We start from the raw sequence: 17775 nt of genomic DNA, 5'->3' as shown, positions 1-17775 counted from the left end.
AAAAAATTTCTTTCTAGATGGGTTTAATGTAATTCACCAATAAAGCATCCTCAGAAGCATAATAAAAATTCTACATAAAATGACATAGCCAGGGAAAAGGAAGCTATACAGTTTGATGAAGATTCAAAATGGATGTTAGCCTTAAAAATGAGCAGTCATGCAATTCCTGTATAATATAAAGATCAAAATTGCAGGGCACTAATTTTGCTTCTAATTTATAAGATAGTGTGTTTATGGGACTACATTTGTATTTATAAAAAAATTCAATGGCAAATGCTTTGAACTGTCATTTTTCTTGAGAAAAATTGCCATTCAACGTGTTATATTTATAAATTTCACTGTATAGCATTGAAAATAGCTGGACTATATTTATATATATACAAAAAATGTTCTGGAAAGATGAAATATATCTGTTTTGGTTGTGAACCTGATCTCCTTCGTTCCATTTACAAATTAATAGCTTCTGCCTTCCTACCTCTTTGTGTTCTAACCGTGTCCAAGTAACAGTATGGAGTCATGCTTAAGGCAGCCTGGATCTTGGGAAAGCACATGTGTGCACATGCACCCCCTACTCCCACCCACACTCACTCACATCTCCACATACACAACCACACACCCAATTCGCTGGAGCAGCATTAAGGCCATTTTTTGAATATGTGCTATTCTTTGCATATTATTTAACAGCATGAGGCATGCATGATGTGCTCCTAGAAGTGCTAGAAGGCAGAGCACCAAAGGGGTTAATGTAGAACACATATAGGCAAATATTGTCAATTATTTTATTCAAATGTTTGGAACTTAAACACAAAATCATCATTAAGTTTTCACAAAATGAGGCATCTGTCGCTTGAAAGGCAAAAAATATTTCAGAAATATGTTTACAGAAACGTAAAAATATTAGGCATCGAGACAGATGTGAACGTATTCAGTAGCTTGTCTTGTCTGTCAGTCTTCCTCTGAGCCGAAGATCTTACTGTACTCGCTCAGCATGAGCTCAGCTATCTGGTTCTGGTAGACCATGTGGATTGCCATGTTTCCAGTTTCATTTTCAGCTCGCAGAAGGGTGGGCCCAAATACAATCCCCAAGCTTTGCGTGGACATGAGGTTCTTGGAGGCTCTGGCCACTATCCTGTGGGGAGAGAGAGAAAAAAAATAATTTCACTGGAGTTTGAAGTGAAGTTGTGGCTACTTTGGAGTGATTAAAAAAGGTTTCTCATTCAGGAAAAGTAACTGCGTTATAATATTATTTAATCTTCTACCCTACATACTTTACTGTATGGAAGTAGAACCTATGAGTTTTGGGGAAAGGATACATTGCCTTGTCCAACTTTTTACCCCCATAATACCTTGAGCATTGTGGGTACTCAACAAATATTTGTGAAATGAATGAGTAAATATATTAAACAGCAAAAATGACTGTGAAATTAACAAGATTCAGCCTTTAAAATGCTTAGAGACAATTGAGGAAACAGGTGAGAGGCATGCAAAAAAAAAAAAAATAAGACCGAAATGAAATAACCAGAACAATGTCTGCACAATTAGTAGGCTGAAAAAGATTAAGTTTTTCATGATTAGCGCTGAGTAGAGTATTCCTGGCAAATGCTAATTGGAATATGTTTTGTAGAGGAGATAGGCTCTGAGACAGTTTGGTATATGGTAAAATTCTAAGTGTCTCCATTTGGACAGCCAATTTAGCTTAATGCCACAATAAAATGCAGAATCCTGTGGCATTTGCACAGGAAAAGAGCCCCATTGGAATCAAATATGTATTTGCTTGTGTGAGGACCCTATGGAGAGCTGGAATACCAATGAAACACTAGGATTTGGTTTTATTAATGGTAATGACTTGCCTGTTCCAACACAGGACTCCTAAAAAGAAAAGAAAGCCCCATCCTAGAAACTGATAATTAAAAAAGTAATGCCATTCTGACAGCTGAAGCCTACTTGATTTTATATTAAAATTCAGAAGAGTGGGGTTTTAGTGATAAGGAAATAAGGAAAGCATATGGAAAGACAGAGTGCTAAGAAATATCAAACTCTTCATTCTACTAGATATCCCAACCCAAGGGAAATAAGAGTGTAGAAAATAAAGCGAAGCAAAGGAACACTTTTTTTACAAGACAGTGGGGTCTCTGGCTTCAGAGCTCAGTGTGGAACGTTGTGGAGCTGGTTGGACTTTAGAGGCCTCTCTTTGGCCTAAGTGGGCCTACATATCTCTGAATCACAGGTGACAGAAAGACTGGTATTGTAGTAGTCCCTGCTTATCTTCGAGGGATATGCTCCAGGAACCCCATCCCGCCGCCAGTGGATGCCTGAGGCCTTGGATAGTACCGAACCGGGTTGCCATCTATTGGAACATGTTTCTCTTACATCCACAGATGTAATGCCTTTTCTGTCTTAACTCAGCACTCATCATGCACTGTGGCCATAACTTTTGCAGTCTGAGGTGCAACAGCAAAACTAGCACAAATTTATTTTTGCTGCTTGACAATTTCACAGCTGGAAGATTCATTCTTACCATAAATCATAGCAACCTCGGCATACAATTTTTATTCTTTCTTTATTAAGTTGAGACCTTCCACCTTTCCGCTGAAAGGATGCACATTACGACTTATCTTTGGCATATGTGAATTGCCAGCATCACCTACTCTTGCACGTTGGGGGCCATTGCGAAGTAAAATAAGGAATCCTCAAACACAAGCACTGTGATGCCACAACATCGATCTGATAACTGGGAGGGCTACTGTCTGCATAATGGCACCAGTGCAGACAGTTTGGAGACTCTGGACAAAGGGAGGAGTTACATCCTCGGTGGGAGAACTCATCATGCTACTCAGAATGCTGTACCACTTATTAATTGCGTATTTCTGGAATTTTCCGTGTCATGCTTTCAGACTGTGGTTGACTTTGGATAACAGAAACCATGGAAAGTGAAACCACAGATAAGGGGGACTGCTGCATTTTTTTTTTTCCCTTCACAAACCTGAATCTCTGAAGAACCACTTTTGTGACAAAGAGGCCATGCTGCCCATTTCTTGAAAGAGATTGAGCAGGGCCAAAGCCACATGTGTACTGCCTGGTACTTGCCCACCACCAAGCAAGCTCATGGCACATACTGTGGCCAGCAAAGCATATTTGACCTAACCAATATTAATAATAATCAACTATTGTTCTAAGCAATTTTATTGTCTCATTTCATCAGAACAATCCCATGAAGTAGCTTCTGTTAAGCTTGTTCAACAAATGAGAAGACTGAGGTGCATAGAGTGGTGTGACAGCCAGTGTCACACAAGCTGACGTTTAAGCCTAGGCAGTCTGGGTCCAGTACCTGTGGAAGCATCACTGTCAGTGTCTGTAGTGACTCCTGGCCCTAGTAAATGGGCTGGCTTTTCACTTTGCCACCTTCCACGTGACTATATGATCCATCATAAGAAGGTCTGAATTTTCGTTTTTCACTCTTAGAATTGTAATGGACAGCCTGGTGATAGTAGATTTTTTGTGGACAAAATGACTCAAATTAGACTGAATATTCAGGATATTCTGCTTCCCACTTTCCCTTTTCTTCTGCTTTAAACAGACAGCATTTGTACCTGTGAGCACTGTTGGCATGGCTACATTTCTGGAAGGGATTCTCATATTTTTAGAGTGTGAGTTATCTGAGACTTCAAATTTAAAGTTTCTTTTGGAATATAAGAAGATATGCCACTTTGCTATTTCATTTGCCAAAATCCTATCGAGTGAATTAAGCATCCTTCTATCTGTAGAGGGCAAGTGGAATGGACCTTTGCTTCTCTTTAACATGCCCATCTACCTCAGTTTAAGATCCTTCCTGAGCCTCTCTCAGATATGCATATTATAAAAGCCATTAGTAAGATTCACAATACAGGCAATGCAGGTTTTTTGCCTTTTGATTTTAAATTAATACCTTTTTATGATGCGAACTCCTCCATTAATTTCACCACACACACACACACACACACACACACACACACATTTTAGAGGCAAATATGGAGATAGATAACATAAATAATTGAGTAAAAGTTGTTTTAATAATTTTACCCATTGGTAGCAAATGTCTAAATTGATAAGATTTATCTAGCAGAGAACGGGGCTCAGAGGTCATGGGCCATGGAGAAGGTAGAAGCAAAAGCAAGACTGTATTGAAGGTACAAAGGTGAATGGGGCATCATGGCCAACAGGGTAGTAGAAGAACATTAGGACTTGGAGTCCAGGAAATCTGAAAGGGCAAAAGGATGATGTAAAAATTGACAGGATTGAAGATACAGTTACCTATTTAATTATGGCTATAATTTTAATTGGTGCAGAGACAGTGAGATTAAGGTATCTGGGAGCCAAAACTGAGACCCACACAGGTGAGGCTAAAAATCAAGGGAGATGCAAGAGCTCATTAGTGGAGGGACAGTCTGAGGTTATGGGATTGGAAACTGGAAGGAGTCTATAGCTTTGGAGGAGCTTGGGTGGGTGGAGGTGTAACTCAGCTCTCAAGGGGGACTCAGACCTTGAAGGGAGAGCAAGAAAACTGAAATGGGGCTAGACTATTTACTATTTCTGCAGCATTCTTTATATTTTCCCTGCTCAGCAAAAGACCCGGTCTTAGAAACCAGAGCGGGGCCAAATGTGGGGGAGTGAACCAAGGAAGTCTGAAATGGGAAGGAGATTATGTAAAAGTAGAGGATTGAAGATACAGTTATAGAAGGAAGAGTTAGAGGCTAGAGCTGCGTGTCTGAGTACCTCCTTGGGGAAAGCCATGTGCCTGCGTGTCTGAATGTCCCTTGGGAGAAGGCTTCTCTAAGCCACTGGGCCATCGTGGGGGACTCCCGTAATGAATTTCTGTGTATGCATATTACCTAAATTTCCTGTGGAAAAATGTTCATTTTGTGCTTTGATGCATGTGTAAATATAAAATATTCATTCTGCCTCAAACCTCTATCCTTTATGTCCATTTCCCTGCACGTTTTCCATTTGCTTTTAATAAAACTTTAACTTATGCATGTTTCAAATAATCTCGTTTAAGTAAATTTAAAAAATAACACAGTTTTGTATTCCTGTTATATTTGCATTATTGCAGGTTAAATTTTTTCAGCAGCTTGAAGTTTTTTTTCCTGAGTTAGGAAAATCAAGTTACTCATAGTAACTAAAAAAAATTGAGTCATTAAGAAAGAAAGTTAGATATAGTATTATATAGAACATAGGCTATTTTGCTTATCCACTATTTCAAAATATGTATGTATGTATATATATGTAATCTATATAAATATATACATGAAATTTATATGTATATAAATATATACATATACACGTATATATATTTATATACATACACATATATATATATGCAATTTATTTTCCAAATATCAACCAAACAGTAGTTCATGTGTTAAGAAATCACTGTCTTTAGGTTAGAAAAGGTGAAGGTAAAGATCAATTTGGGGTAGAAGTCATTAAATACTGAACTATATAATTCATGCTGACTGACTAATACATTCTCATATTAAAGTTTAAATTATGTGGGGATAGACATTTCCAGCAAAGAAGGCCCCCAAACTGGGGATGTCTGGGAAAATGTATTGATGCTGTTATAAATGTCATGATTCAAATGGAAGCTTACGTATTCCCTACCATGCTGGACTCCTAAATAGTTAAGTGGTTGATTTAGGATCACAGAGGGAATCAACCACCATTTCAAATATATAGTTAGAATACTATCCTGCAAAATTATATTATCATATGTCTCTCTTTTTGCATCTAATTATTATCTCTTTTTTTTTTTTTAACCTCATGTCAATAGAAACCATAACATCACTCCTACTGTGGGGACCAGCTAGGGATTTTTTTCTGAAGTTTCAACTAGTAAAACATAGGTAGAAAAGAAATATAAGCTGCTGGAAGAAATAAAAGGCTTGCATGGAATAATATAATTCCATTTAGTATCTTAGATGGAAAACTCTCAAAAACAGTCAGGTGTACTTCAAGTAGCTTGAGCTTTGTTGAGTTGTATTGTTGGAGGGGTGGATCTGATCCAGAAACCATATACATTTTTACCATGGTTTTGGCATCATCTTTCAATAAAGTGAGTTCTGTAAAACACCATTTCTCTGATATGCTTCACAAAAATGGCATTCCAAAATAAAAGTTTTGGAGAAAATTGAGGGCCACTTTTTCTTCTTGGATATTCACAATGCACAAAAGCATAATAAAGGCTCTGAAAAGTTCTGCAGAAAAAAAAAATCCTTGCCCATCTTTAACTTGTGTCCTCCCTAAATTACTTGAATCTTGTACATAGATTCTCTTTTTTGTGTAACACTGAAGTGTGTGTATGAAGAAATGCTGCACTCGTGTGTTTTGCTATGTCTGAAAATGTCAGGAATTTTATCCTCCTATGCCACCCTGGCTTCCCAGCTCTGTAGCAGTTAACTCAGAAAGAAGTCAGATTCTGGTCATTCTGGCTAGTTCCACCCCTCTGGTAAGGCTTAGGTTTCATTAGGCCCTTAAACTCCATGACTGTTGTAAATTTTGAGCTACCATTTAACCTGTTTTTAGCAAAGAAATCAAAGAAACTCCCCTTTTATGACAAAACAAAGGCCAAAAGGCAAAAGAACTAATCTGAATGAGAAAGGTAAGGAAAAGACGTGGCTGAGACATGAACACGATAGTGGGCAAGAAGGCCCACAAATATTTAAACCTTATGTCAATATTTGGGAATTCCTCTTGATGTATGTTGACTCATCATTAATTCACTCCCAAGAAATCATAGCAAAGACACCTGATTCTAAGCCACATGAAGAGCTCAAAGTTTGGTGCCTCTGAATGCTTAACTAACAGAAAAAAAGGCCCCAAACTGCAATTCTTGAAAAAGGCTATTTATTTATACTGCTTAGTTTTAAATAGCCTGACAAAAATACGATTTTATGAATTTGTTCATGAAATAGCACTTTGTATGTATTCCTAGTAAAAGCGTTTCTTATACCACTAAGTAAAATTCGAGTTTATAAAATCTTAGAATGAGTAAGAATTCATTTTTTCTAGCAAGAGCTGAAAAGTGATACACAGTTTACAGCATTAAAAAAAGGAAACGTGAGTGCTACCTTTTGTCAGGTCCAAATGGGAAGAACAATGACCCATCAATTTAAGCTTATTTTAGGAACAATTTATAATCCAGTGCTACAGATGTTGGACCCCCGGAAAAGAAATCCTCTCGAAAAAGCCTTATGCTGGGTAAGTTTTTCCTAAAATGAGCTGAATTGCTAATTCAAAGAAATTTCTTAGTCGCATAAAATTACAGCTAAATGACTCGAACTGAAAGAAAACTTTAATATACAACTAAAAATTAATGCTGAATTAAGAAGACCAAAGCCTTTAATAATAGTTCAGCTCCAAACAGATTGATGGATGTGAACTTTCTTTTAAGTTTGTGCTTTGCTGTTACTATAGTGACTTGCAACGTGTGTTGAAAGCCACATAATTGCCTGGAGGACAACTCTCAAGTTACGAAGGTGTATTAGAAATGCTCCCCTCTCTATCTGTGGAATGCCATGATTTTCCAACACACATAACTTCAGGATAGTTTTACAGAAGAAGGAGACTGTGGTGGTAAATGTATTCCTGCCATCAGGTCACACCTGGCTTGCAAAATATAGCTCAGCCACTGCATGTGAAATGTTAATTGTGACTTTGACCACTTAACTAAAGAGAGGCAGAGGCTGTTAAAAATAGAATAAATTTTCAATATGCTCAACTTATGTTTCCTATGTGCTATAACTATTTTGGGGGGGGATCCATGCTAACCATATGCTTGCCTACCCTCAATTTGCACAAACTGTACTGCTATCTACACTGGCCTTTTTATAAGATTGAGGACTTAGCAGAAATTCCACCTTCTTCTTTAAAGTTACAGTTGTATGCCAGAAACATTCTCAAGTATTGGAAAAGCAGGAGAGCATTCACAAGTGTTTTTGCAATTAACATTAGTGTGTTTCAAGGTGGTCACTCAAAGATAATTCAGCCACTTTTTATATGCCAGTTTACGTATCCATCGGCTTAAACAAATTGAAAAGTCTTCAATTTTATATCTAAACATCATGTCATTCTTATTTTCCAAAATAACTATCATCCTAAATAGGAATTATTGCTATATTCTGATTTTTTGGTTTTGAATAAAAGCAAAAAATTAGCTTTAAAGTTAGATGTATGTAATTCTCAAGTACATTATAGCAAAGCAGAGTTATATGGCAGTTGAATATTGATAGCTAACATGGCCAGATTATTTGCATTTATTGAACCTCTTTGCATGAATTTCAATGCAGAAGATTGAAACATTTTCAGTTATTCACTTGTTTCGTATTTTTATTGATGGGGCATTATAATGATATTCTAAAGTATCTCTAAAGCAATATTTAGAATATTTAATAAGATGTGAGAACTAAAAAGTAAAAAAATGAATGGCCCACAGGCTTCAATTAATAATTTATTTCTAATTGGAATATATGTTCTGTAAGGTGATAACAATCACAGATAAAATGGAATATCAGAACCAAAACCCTGACATGGTAGATAATACCAAAAAGAAACATTTACAGTAGTTGCTGTTTGTTACTATTAATACCTTCTATGTGCTAATCACTGTGCTTCAAATATATCACATTTTAAAGACAGATTTTAAAATCAGCTTTAATTTCTTTTTTTGATGATAAATGCATTCTATTAGAGAAAATTTGAAAAGTTTAGAAGATTATAATAAGCACTGGTAACTCAATGTAACCATTTATTAGTTCATAAAAATCTATTGCGTACTTACTATGTGTTTGACACTATTCTGGATATTAGGGATAGTGCAATGAGTAAAACAGACAAAATCCCTGCTCAGATGAAGCTTACAATCTAGTGGGGAAAACAGACAACAAGCCATACACTAAGCAATATATAATGTGACTTCAGGCCCTGAAGCACTTCAAGAAAAGCTAAGAAAAAGAGAAGTAATGGTTCTTCCACCGACCCTAGGGAACTTTAAAAAAACCCTGATGGCCTGGAATCCATTCCCAGAGATTCTCTTTTATTTAATATTGGGCAAGGCCAGGCTGCCTTCATTTTTGAATAGCCCCCAGGTAATACTAATGAGCAGAGAGTGGTAAGAAGTGCTACGTGTATTAGACGGAGTGCTCAGGGAAGCCCTCTCTAAGGAAGGGAGATTTGAGCAGAGTCCTGTTGAGGTGCACCTTCGGGGGAACGAGTGTTCTGGGCAGGGAATGGTAGGTACAATACCCTGGTGGTGAGGAATGCAGAGCATAGTCTGGCTGGAGACCAGGGAGCAAAGGGAAAGAGGTAGGAAATGCTGTGGAGGGACTTGGGGGTCATGGTAAAAATCTGGGACTTATTTCTAAGGGTGATGGAAATCATTTCTTGGGGTTCGAGCAGGAGAATGACACTGTTAGCATTTAGAGATGATAGAAATGTTTATATAATGTATCTACATACAACTTTGAGAAAATGCACTTTATATAATTCTGTATCTGGCATTTTTCACTTCTAACAGGAATAATTCCTATGACTTATATATGTAATGTATATCACTTCATCATTACCTTATATGGAAGAGAATGAATTGTGCCCTATGCTTTCGTAGTGTAAGTGAGATAAATAAATAAAACCTTCCCATGTACTCTTCCTCCACATTTTGGAGTATTTATTTAGGCAGTGGTTCCCATTCAGGAGCAATATTGTGCCCTGTCCCAAGCCCCATCCTTCCACCTATGAGAGATTTGGCAATATCTGGAGACAGTTTTGATTGTCATGAGCAGGTGGGGTAGGAAATTGCTACTGGTGTCTAATGGGTAGAGGCAAAGGATGCTGCTAAACGTTTTGTAATGCACAGGCAGCTCTGATGACAAAGAATTATCTAGCCCCAAATGGCAATAATGCTGCAGATGAAGACCCCTGCCTTAGTGTAAAATAATAGAAATGTAACAACGCGATCAGTGGTTCTCAAACTTCACCCTTCACGAAGATAATTTGGAAGGTATTAAAAGGCAGGTTGCTGGGCTCCACCTCCAGATTTCTGATTCAGCAAGTCTGGGGAGAGGCTTGATAAACGGCATTCCTGTCAAGTTCCCAAGTGGTAACAGTACTGCTGGTCTGGTTGGGAACCACATCTTGAGAACCAGCACCAGATTATGAAGTTATGGCTCTTTTTTCCTTAAAACATAACATGTGGGAGGGCGTATTAGTCCAATTAGCGGTATTATAATTTGGTATTATTCTTTTTAAAAATAACTGCCATACATGAAAAATAGTCTGTCATTCTCTGAACTTAGGATTCTTTGAATTTAGGAAATGGGGAAGAAGTTAATAAAGCAAACAAGCAGCCATGTGTGTTTTCTCTCCTGTGAATATCTCCTGCCCTCTTTCCTATTTAGTGTATACTTTTATGTTTGTTTGTTTAACCCATTTTATTTTGTACAGCAAAACTAATACATGGTCTTTTGAAAAAAAAAAAAAGTACTAATCAGAAGTATTGAAAAGTAAAAAGTAAAAACCTCCCCTGTTTCCTAGTCAAATTCCTTCATAACTATAATTAACAGATGGGTGTTCCTTCTGGATGTTTTTCTACTCATCTATCCATCTACCTACCTATCTATCTATCTATCTATATATATATATATATATACACAATTATATATAAATATATAATTTTTTTCTTTTAAAAAAGATGAAATAAAAAATACATAATGTGCTATAATTTGCTTTCCCCCCCTTAACTATATATCACGGGCATGTTTCCAAGTCAGTACATATAAAAATACTCATTCTTTAAAAAAAAAGTTGTTAACATTTCATAGTATGGAAATACCTTAATTTATCTAACCATTTCTCTGCTGGTAGGTTTTTAGGTTGCTTCTTCTAATTCTTTGCTATTACAAACAATGCTACAATAAAATCCTTGCATATGTAGATTTCTAAGTTTATGTCTTAAGAGTAACTTTTCATTACTTTTGTGGCACATACATTCTCCCAATTCTTGTGTTTCTTAATTTTATTTACTTAAGTTCTTATGTAGTCATATGTAGTACTATTTCTTTTGGATTTTATCTTTGTTTTTATTATTATAAAATCCATCCATTTAAAGAGATCAGATAACTATTATCAAAGTCTTGTTTTTAAAAATAATTTTAGTTTTTAAAAGCATATCATCTAATTCATTGTAAATATTTTTGTTGTGGGAAATTTGATGGTACTCTAAGTTTACTTTTTTTCTGGAAACCAGCTAATTTTCCCTATGACATTTGTTGAATAAACCCCCACTTTCCATTGATTTGTGCTACTGCCTTTTTTGTGCAGATTGCCTGCAGTCAGCCACACACCCTGGTATACGGTACTGTGCTGATTATCTCTATGTATGTATGTATGTATGTATATATATATATATATATTTTTTTTTTTTTTTTCTTTTTGAGACAGAGTCTCACTCTGTCACCCAGGCTGGAATGCAGTCGCATTGTCTTGGCTCACTGAAACCTCCACCTCCCAAGTTGAAGCGATTCTCATGCCTCAGCCTCCCAAGTAGCTGGGAATACAGTCACGCGTTACCATGCCTGGCTAATTTTTTGTATTTTTAGTACAGACGGGGTTTCCCCATATTGGCCAGGCTGGTCTCAAACTCCTGACCTAAAGTGATCCGCCCGTCTCAGCCTCCCACAGTGCCGGGATTACAGGCATGAGCCACTGTGCCCAGCCTCTTGTGTGTATTTTGATTCAGTACTCTGCTGTTTAAATCACTGTAACTTTACTGTGTATTGGGATATTTCTCTTCCCATTTTTTTTTTCTTTTGTTCAGAAGGAAGAGAAAATTTTCAGGTGAACTTTTTCAGATGAACAAAATGACCCTGAGAAAGACTGAAAATTTGATCCAAGCCACACAGGCAGTAAGTGGCAGAGCCTAGATTAAGATGCAGATCTTTATTACTCTGTGATATAAACGTATTTTCTGCAAGTAGCTAAGATCTAAGAATTTTGAGTTTGACATCAAGAGACTTCTGAATGGAGAGGCCTGAGACCTGAGGAAGACTTGGGAAAAAAGTGAGTCAGAGTCAACAAGAAGTCTTGGGTGACATATTTTGATTTTTTAATCACCTAATTCACATCCAAGGATATATCTGCACAGATAAGAAGGGTGTTCAGATGGAAGAAAAGCCAAATTAACATGTATTACCTTTTTTTTCCCATATTCACACAGATTTAAAAACTTCTGAAAGCATTCACATCTCATTGTAAATGGAAATGCACTATTAGCAAAATGATTGAGTATTTCAGTTATTGGTTTTTTTAGGTGTTTTTCCTCATGCTTTTAAAATGGTTTTAGCCATTTGCATTTAACTGTCTCAGCAGTAAAAGAATTCTTAATTTTTATTCCCTGAGCTCTGCTGATATACCAATAACCACTGATAATATCAACATCCTGGGAAGGCATTGCTCTGCATTTAGGAGAGAAAGGCTAGCAAACATATTATGTTGGGAGTACTTTTAGAAATAAAAAAATTATAATACTGTCATTATTTTCTACCTGAATTTGTCCAATATAGCTATTTAAAAACTAGTATGTGCTAGTAATATTTTAGACAGAACTTTGAGTGTTGTGCATGGATCAGCATTAATTAAGCCAAGCAGATTAATGCACCTAATTATAAGTTATTAGTGGAGTATATAGTACTTAAATATTTGCCTTGTGATGTTACATAAATGTAAAAGGAATATTTTCAGTATGCAGAGTATTCCTCAACTTCTCTTTTGTTTTTCCTTTTTATATAGGTGAAGAGAAGAGCCACTTTACTTTTCATTAAGGGCACCTACATACAATCTTTAGCAGTTTTCTTGAAAATTGTCTCCTTGTTTAAAAGATTGAAAAATAGTCAAAGGACAATCAGTTGCAATTTGGGTATCGTCATTCAATTTGTATGTGCTTAGTTTTACTTTCTGAAGAAAAATAGGTTTTTTTTTTTTTTTTTTTTTTTTTTTTGAGATGGAGTCTCACTCTGTTACCCAGGCTGGAGTGCAGTGGCAAGATCTCGGCTCACTGCAATCTCCACCTCCCGGGTTCAAGTAATTCTCCTGCCTCGGCCTCCCGAGTAGCTGGGATTACAGGCACCCGCTACCACACCCAACTAATTTTTGTATTTTTAGACAGGGTTTCACCATGTTGGTCAGGCTGATCTCAAACTCCCTACCTCAGGTAATCCGCCCGGCCCCCCAGAGTGCTGGGATTACAGGTGTGAGCTACCACACCTGGCCAGTTTTAGACACTTTCTTGCAGTGACTTTAAGAGGGATGCAGTAAAACTAGTGAGCACCAAGGTGAATGTGCCCAGAGAGTGGCTTCTAAACGGAAGAGCACAGGAACTGAAGGTGTTTGGTTAGCAGGGGGGAAAGAATATTTAGGGAAGTCATGATGACTCAAAGCAAAAAGCCATGACATGAAAGAAAGAATAAACTTTCCTCTTGTAATCCAGTTACTGGAATTGGCCCAGAGATGGATTTTACCTTTGTATGAAGAATTAGTGTTGTAAAAATAGAAAAGACTGCTTCAAAACAGTAATGCATTTACATATACTATAGAAAATTTAGAAAATGCCGATAAAGATAAAATAAGAATCCCTCATAATTCTACTACTTAGATATTACCACTATTGATATTTGGTATAGATTCCGCCCCCCCGCCCCCCCATATACACTGGCAAAGCATTGGGAGCACCTATTAAAGATATTAAATATTTTATACCAAAAAAAGGCTCTGAGTTCCCCATCAAGAGAAGTATTCCGGCAGGATGTTTGAGATTCCTGTATTGGCTGGAAGGTTGAACAATCTTTGAAGTGTGGTTTGGGCTGCCGGATTAATGATGAAAGAATGAGCATTCTGGGAAAGTCAAAGTGTCATCTGGGGATAAGATGAGATAGTAGATAATAACTGAGGCTTCTTCTCTACCCTTCCTTGTACATTGGGTCTTTCCCCAAGGTTCAGTCAGCAACACTGTGCCCTCAGTTCAGGGGTGATGCAGAAAAGCAGAAGTGCTTTTAATTTTTGCAAGGCAAGGCCTTTGAGTTGCAAAGGACTGTGTTTTTGAGTTTCAAAGGCCTAAGTGCCAAAGGCCTCAGAGCTGCAGCCAAAATACGGATGGCCTGATCAGTAGATTGGAAGGTAGATAAAGAGCCAGGCTACTTTGCTGCCAGACTAGAGAAACATTTTCCGGACTTGGGGAGGGAGGGTCAAGGAAAGGTGAGACTTCGATGAGATCCCATGTACGTGGCCCAGGCCCTGGTCCTTCCTAATCCCGTTCCCTGGGAGTGCAGGCTGTTAGAAGGCTTGAGGATCCTGAGAATCAGACAGATCTGTATTCTTCTCTTTGGGGAAGACCTAGTAGTATGGCAGGATTCCAGAGCTGCCTACACCTAGTATATTAGGAGCAGTTAAGGAGAAATTGCTGCCTTGTATATCTAGGCAGGGTGGCCAAAGATAGCTCACAGAGTACTCTGTGAAGAGTGACTGAGATCCAGACCTGGGATTGGAAGTTGGAGATGATGACTACAAATGAAAAGGGAATGAAGACCAGCCTGCAGAGGTGGGAAAAGCTAGACACTTTCTCTGCTGCTAATCTGCTTTATTATCTTTCTCCAGCAGAATATAAATGCCTTAAGCACAAGGACTTGATCTGTTTTTGCTTAGTGCTGTATCCGTAGACTAAGATTAGCATTTGGCTCATGGTATTAAGTACTTAACAAGTATTTGTTGAAATGCTGTATTAATGGATATCCTTTCTGCCCCTCCGTCAAATGCTTCGGCTCTACATAGCCCTCCAGAACTAACAACATCACCAGAAAAAATCTGGAAGACAGTCTTAACTGACCAAATTCAAGTCATTTAGAAGAATAGGGCCCTGGAAGATAAATTAATGTTGGCACAATAATTACATTTCTTGCACACCTAAATTTCACCCTGCTGGTGAATTTGGACATTAGATCTGTGGAGGAGACTAGCTGGTGTAATGTATGAGAGGACAAGGAGATGAAGGCAAAAATAAAAAGCGCAACTATTTGAGAACTTACGGGCCTGTAATTGTTCAGTGTGTCTTTCCTTCCCATATATTATCTGACAATGAATTTCCAACATGTACCTAATTTGAACAAAACTGGTGAGAGGAATTTAGAATAGAGAGTAATTTTTATCTGTTTTATACTATGGTTGGATTGAAGCTAAAGATAATGATGCCATTTTTTTTGGCCATCTAAAATTTGACCATATAATTTTATTTTCGGTAAAATGCTCGATGCATCTGCAGAAATATAAACCCTTTCAAAATGTATATGATACTTTGCTCAAAGATAGAAAATAATTTATTTTGCATTTACACATATAAATTTATCATCTGTACTATGGTGAAGGAATGAATTGTGCCAGTTTCTGCATATGTCCCTGTAAATACGGATGCTGGGCTAACTCATGCTTCTATCGTCCGGTACGTAGAACTGTGATCACCTGTTCTAAGAATTTCTACATGAAATGCCTCATCTTTTAGGGACCAGTATCAAGCATTATATTAAGCTTTGTAACAGAGGGCTCTTAGTCTGTTAAGGGGCCATTCGTACATTTGTCAATTTGATAATTATGGTGGCTGCTTTGGTTGCAGAGATGGGCCACTTAGATCTCCTTTCAAGGAAGGACTCCCTGCATAGTTGCAGGGGTAGCTGATGGCTGCCAGCTGTCTTCTTCTTCAGAGTTTGCCTCAATTGCAATAAGCTTCCTTGCTCAATGACACTGACTGATCTGTCAACATATATTTTATGTATGTATGTATTTAAGAGACAAGAGCTTGCTCTGTCACCCAGGCTAGAGTGCAGTGGCACAATCATAGCTCATTGTAACCTCTAACTCCTGGGGTCAAGCAATCTTCCCGCCTCGACCTGCTGAGTAGCTATGACTACAGGTGTACGCCACCATGCCCGACGACTAATTTAAAAAAATTTTTTGTTTTGTAGAGATGGGGGGGGTCTCACTATGTTTCCCAGGCTGGTCTCGAACTCTTGGCCTCACGTGATCTTCCTGCCTCAGCCTCCTGAAGTGCTGGGATTACAGGTGTGAGCCACTGCTCTGGCCCCTACTCAGTCAGTCGGTATAAAGGCTGGACTATTTCTGCCCACTGTGGGACAACTTTGACAGGCTCTATGTGCCCCAGAGCTTCCTGTGGGTCTGGCTGAAGCTTTCTTGGGTCTGCACTTCAGTTCAGCTTATTCCTCTGCCCAATCCTGTTGCCACCTCCTTCCTTCCACAGGGGTTAACCTTTAACAATGCCCTGGATGCCAAACTCTGTTTCAGGGGCTCCTTCTGGAGAACTGAACCCATGATTATTAGTTCTATGAGTGGTCCCAGAAAGCCAGCAATAAGATGGAGATTTGGAGCTGGGTCACTCGCAACCTGACTGGCAATGAGGAGTCCATTGATGGTGGCAGGTGGAATGCAGGCGGGTCCTGGCACAAGGTGGCAGCCCAGTTGTGAAAACTCACCCTGGTGGTGAATTAGGACATTAGATCTGTGGAGGAGACTAGCTGGTGTGAAGTATGAGGCATTTAGAACTAATGGTGTGAGGTTGTGGATAGTAACTCCAAGGTCAATGAAATTGAAAAGCTGTTGCTAAGCATCATTGATATTCTACAGAAAAGTTGTACGTGATTATAGGGGCCTTTACTCTGTAAATGAGGGTTGACTACAGGAGAGTCCATTACAGAACTAGGCTCACTGATTGTAATGGGGATGCTGAGACACTGGTAATAGAGGCCAGCTGGTGGGGCTTAATTACTAGAAGCCAGGTAGATGCAATTTTAATAACAAGCGGCAGGGCTGAGGGGCAGCCAAGGGGGCCCGACTCACAGAATTATGAGATGGTCGCTAGGACATAGCATCCTCTGGAACAAAATAGGCAGGAAGGATGCTATTCTCTGTATATCATTGTATTTGAAGGATATATCAAATCACTGTCTTCTAAGCTACTGTTGCTTTCTGGCCACGTGGAGCTTCTTGGGTCCAGACACCAGCAGTCAAGGCAAAGAGTCACCATCTAGGCAGGTATAATTAACTGTGATCAAAGGGAGGAGGCAAGGTTGCTGTTACACCAGGGGGACAGGGTGGCACCCAGATGATCCACATAGGGCTTCCAAGTTCTCTGTTGCCCAGTTGTGATGGGTCATTAACAGGGCAGAAATTCTTGTCTGAGAAGACACGGTACACAGGAGCTTGGATCTCTCATGGATGAGGGTCTGGGACGTTACATTAGGGCAGCCACCATGACCAGCAGAGGCCATTGTTGAGGATGAGGGAAGTCTCCAATAGAGAGTGGAGGATGGAGACAATGAGCTGGTCTCAGGTCCAGCTGTAGCTGCAGAGCTTGTAGTTCATCCTTCTAAAGCTTCTGCTTCAAAGATCTCCTCTCTTCCTGAGAGTCCTGGGGGAGCTGCTTCTCAAATGAACATGAAGAGCACACTCTGAGCACCACAAAGGGTGGACTGTGCTGGACACTTGATGTGCTACCCAGATCTCTCTTTGAGGAAAGACTTGTTGCCCAGTTTCCAAGTGTCAAGTCCGCAGGCAGCTTCAGCTGTCAGCCCCTGCAGGGTTTGCCTCAGCTGAAGAGAGCCACCTCACCCCAGGGGACTCTTGGAGACAGCCCATGGCCAATGACTGATCACAGTGAGTGCATCAAGGCCAAGCCGTCTTCATCCT

At 38.7% G+C, this 17775-nt stretch overlaps 1 protein-coding gene across 4 annotated transcripts in view; it reads right to left on the bottom strand.

Moving 5' to 3' along the window:
* Positions 1-765: 765 nt before the first annotated feature.
* The window catches only part of ARHGAP15 (Rho GTPase activating protein 15), a 638954-nt gene continuing 621944 nt past the window's right edge, over positions 766-17775 (bottom strand). For all 4 annotated transcript variants that reach the window (XM_055261923.2, XM_055261926.2, XM_055261927.2 and 1 more), the window contains one exon: positions 766-1129. In XM_055261923.2, coding sequence (XP_055117898.1) covers positions 946-1129 — 184 coding nt within the window. In that variant the 3' untranslated portion in view covers positions 766-945. The remainder of the gene's footprint in view (positions 1130-17775) is intronic.

This window comes from Symphalangus syndactylus, chromosome 22 (genome assembly GCF_028878055.3).
Source record: "Symphalangus syndactylus isolate Jambi chromosome 22, NHGRI_mSymSyn1-v2.1_pri, whole genome shotgun sequence".
Lineage (NCBI taxonomy): Eukaryota > Metazoa > Chordata > Mammalia > Primates > Hylobatidae > Symphalangus > Symphalangus syndactylus.
This window is presented reverse-complemented; position numbering and strand designations above follow the sequence as displayed.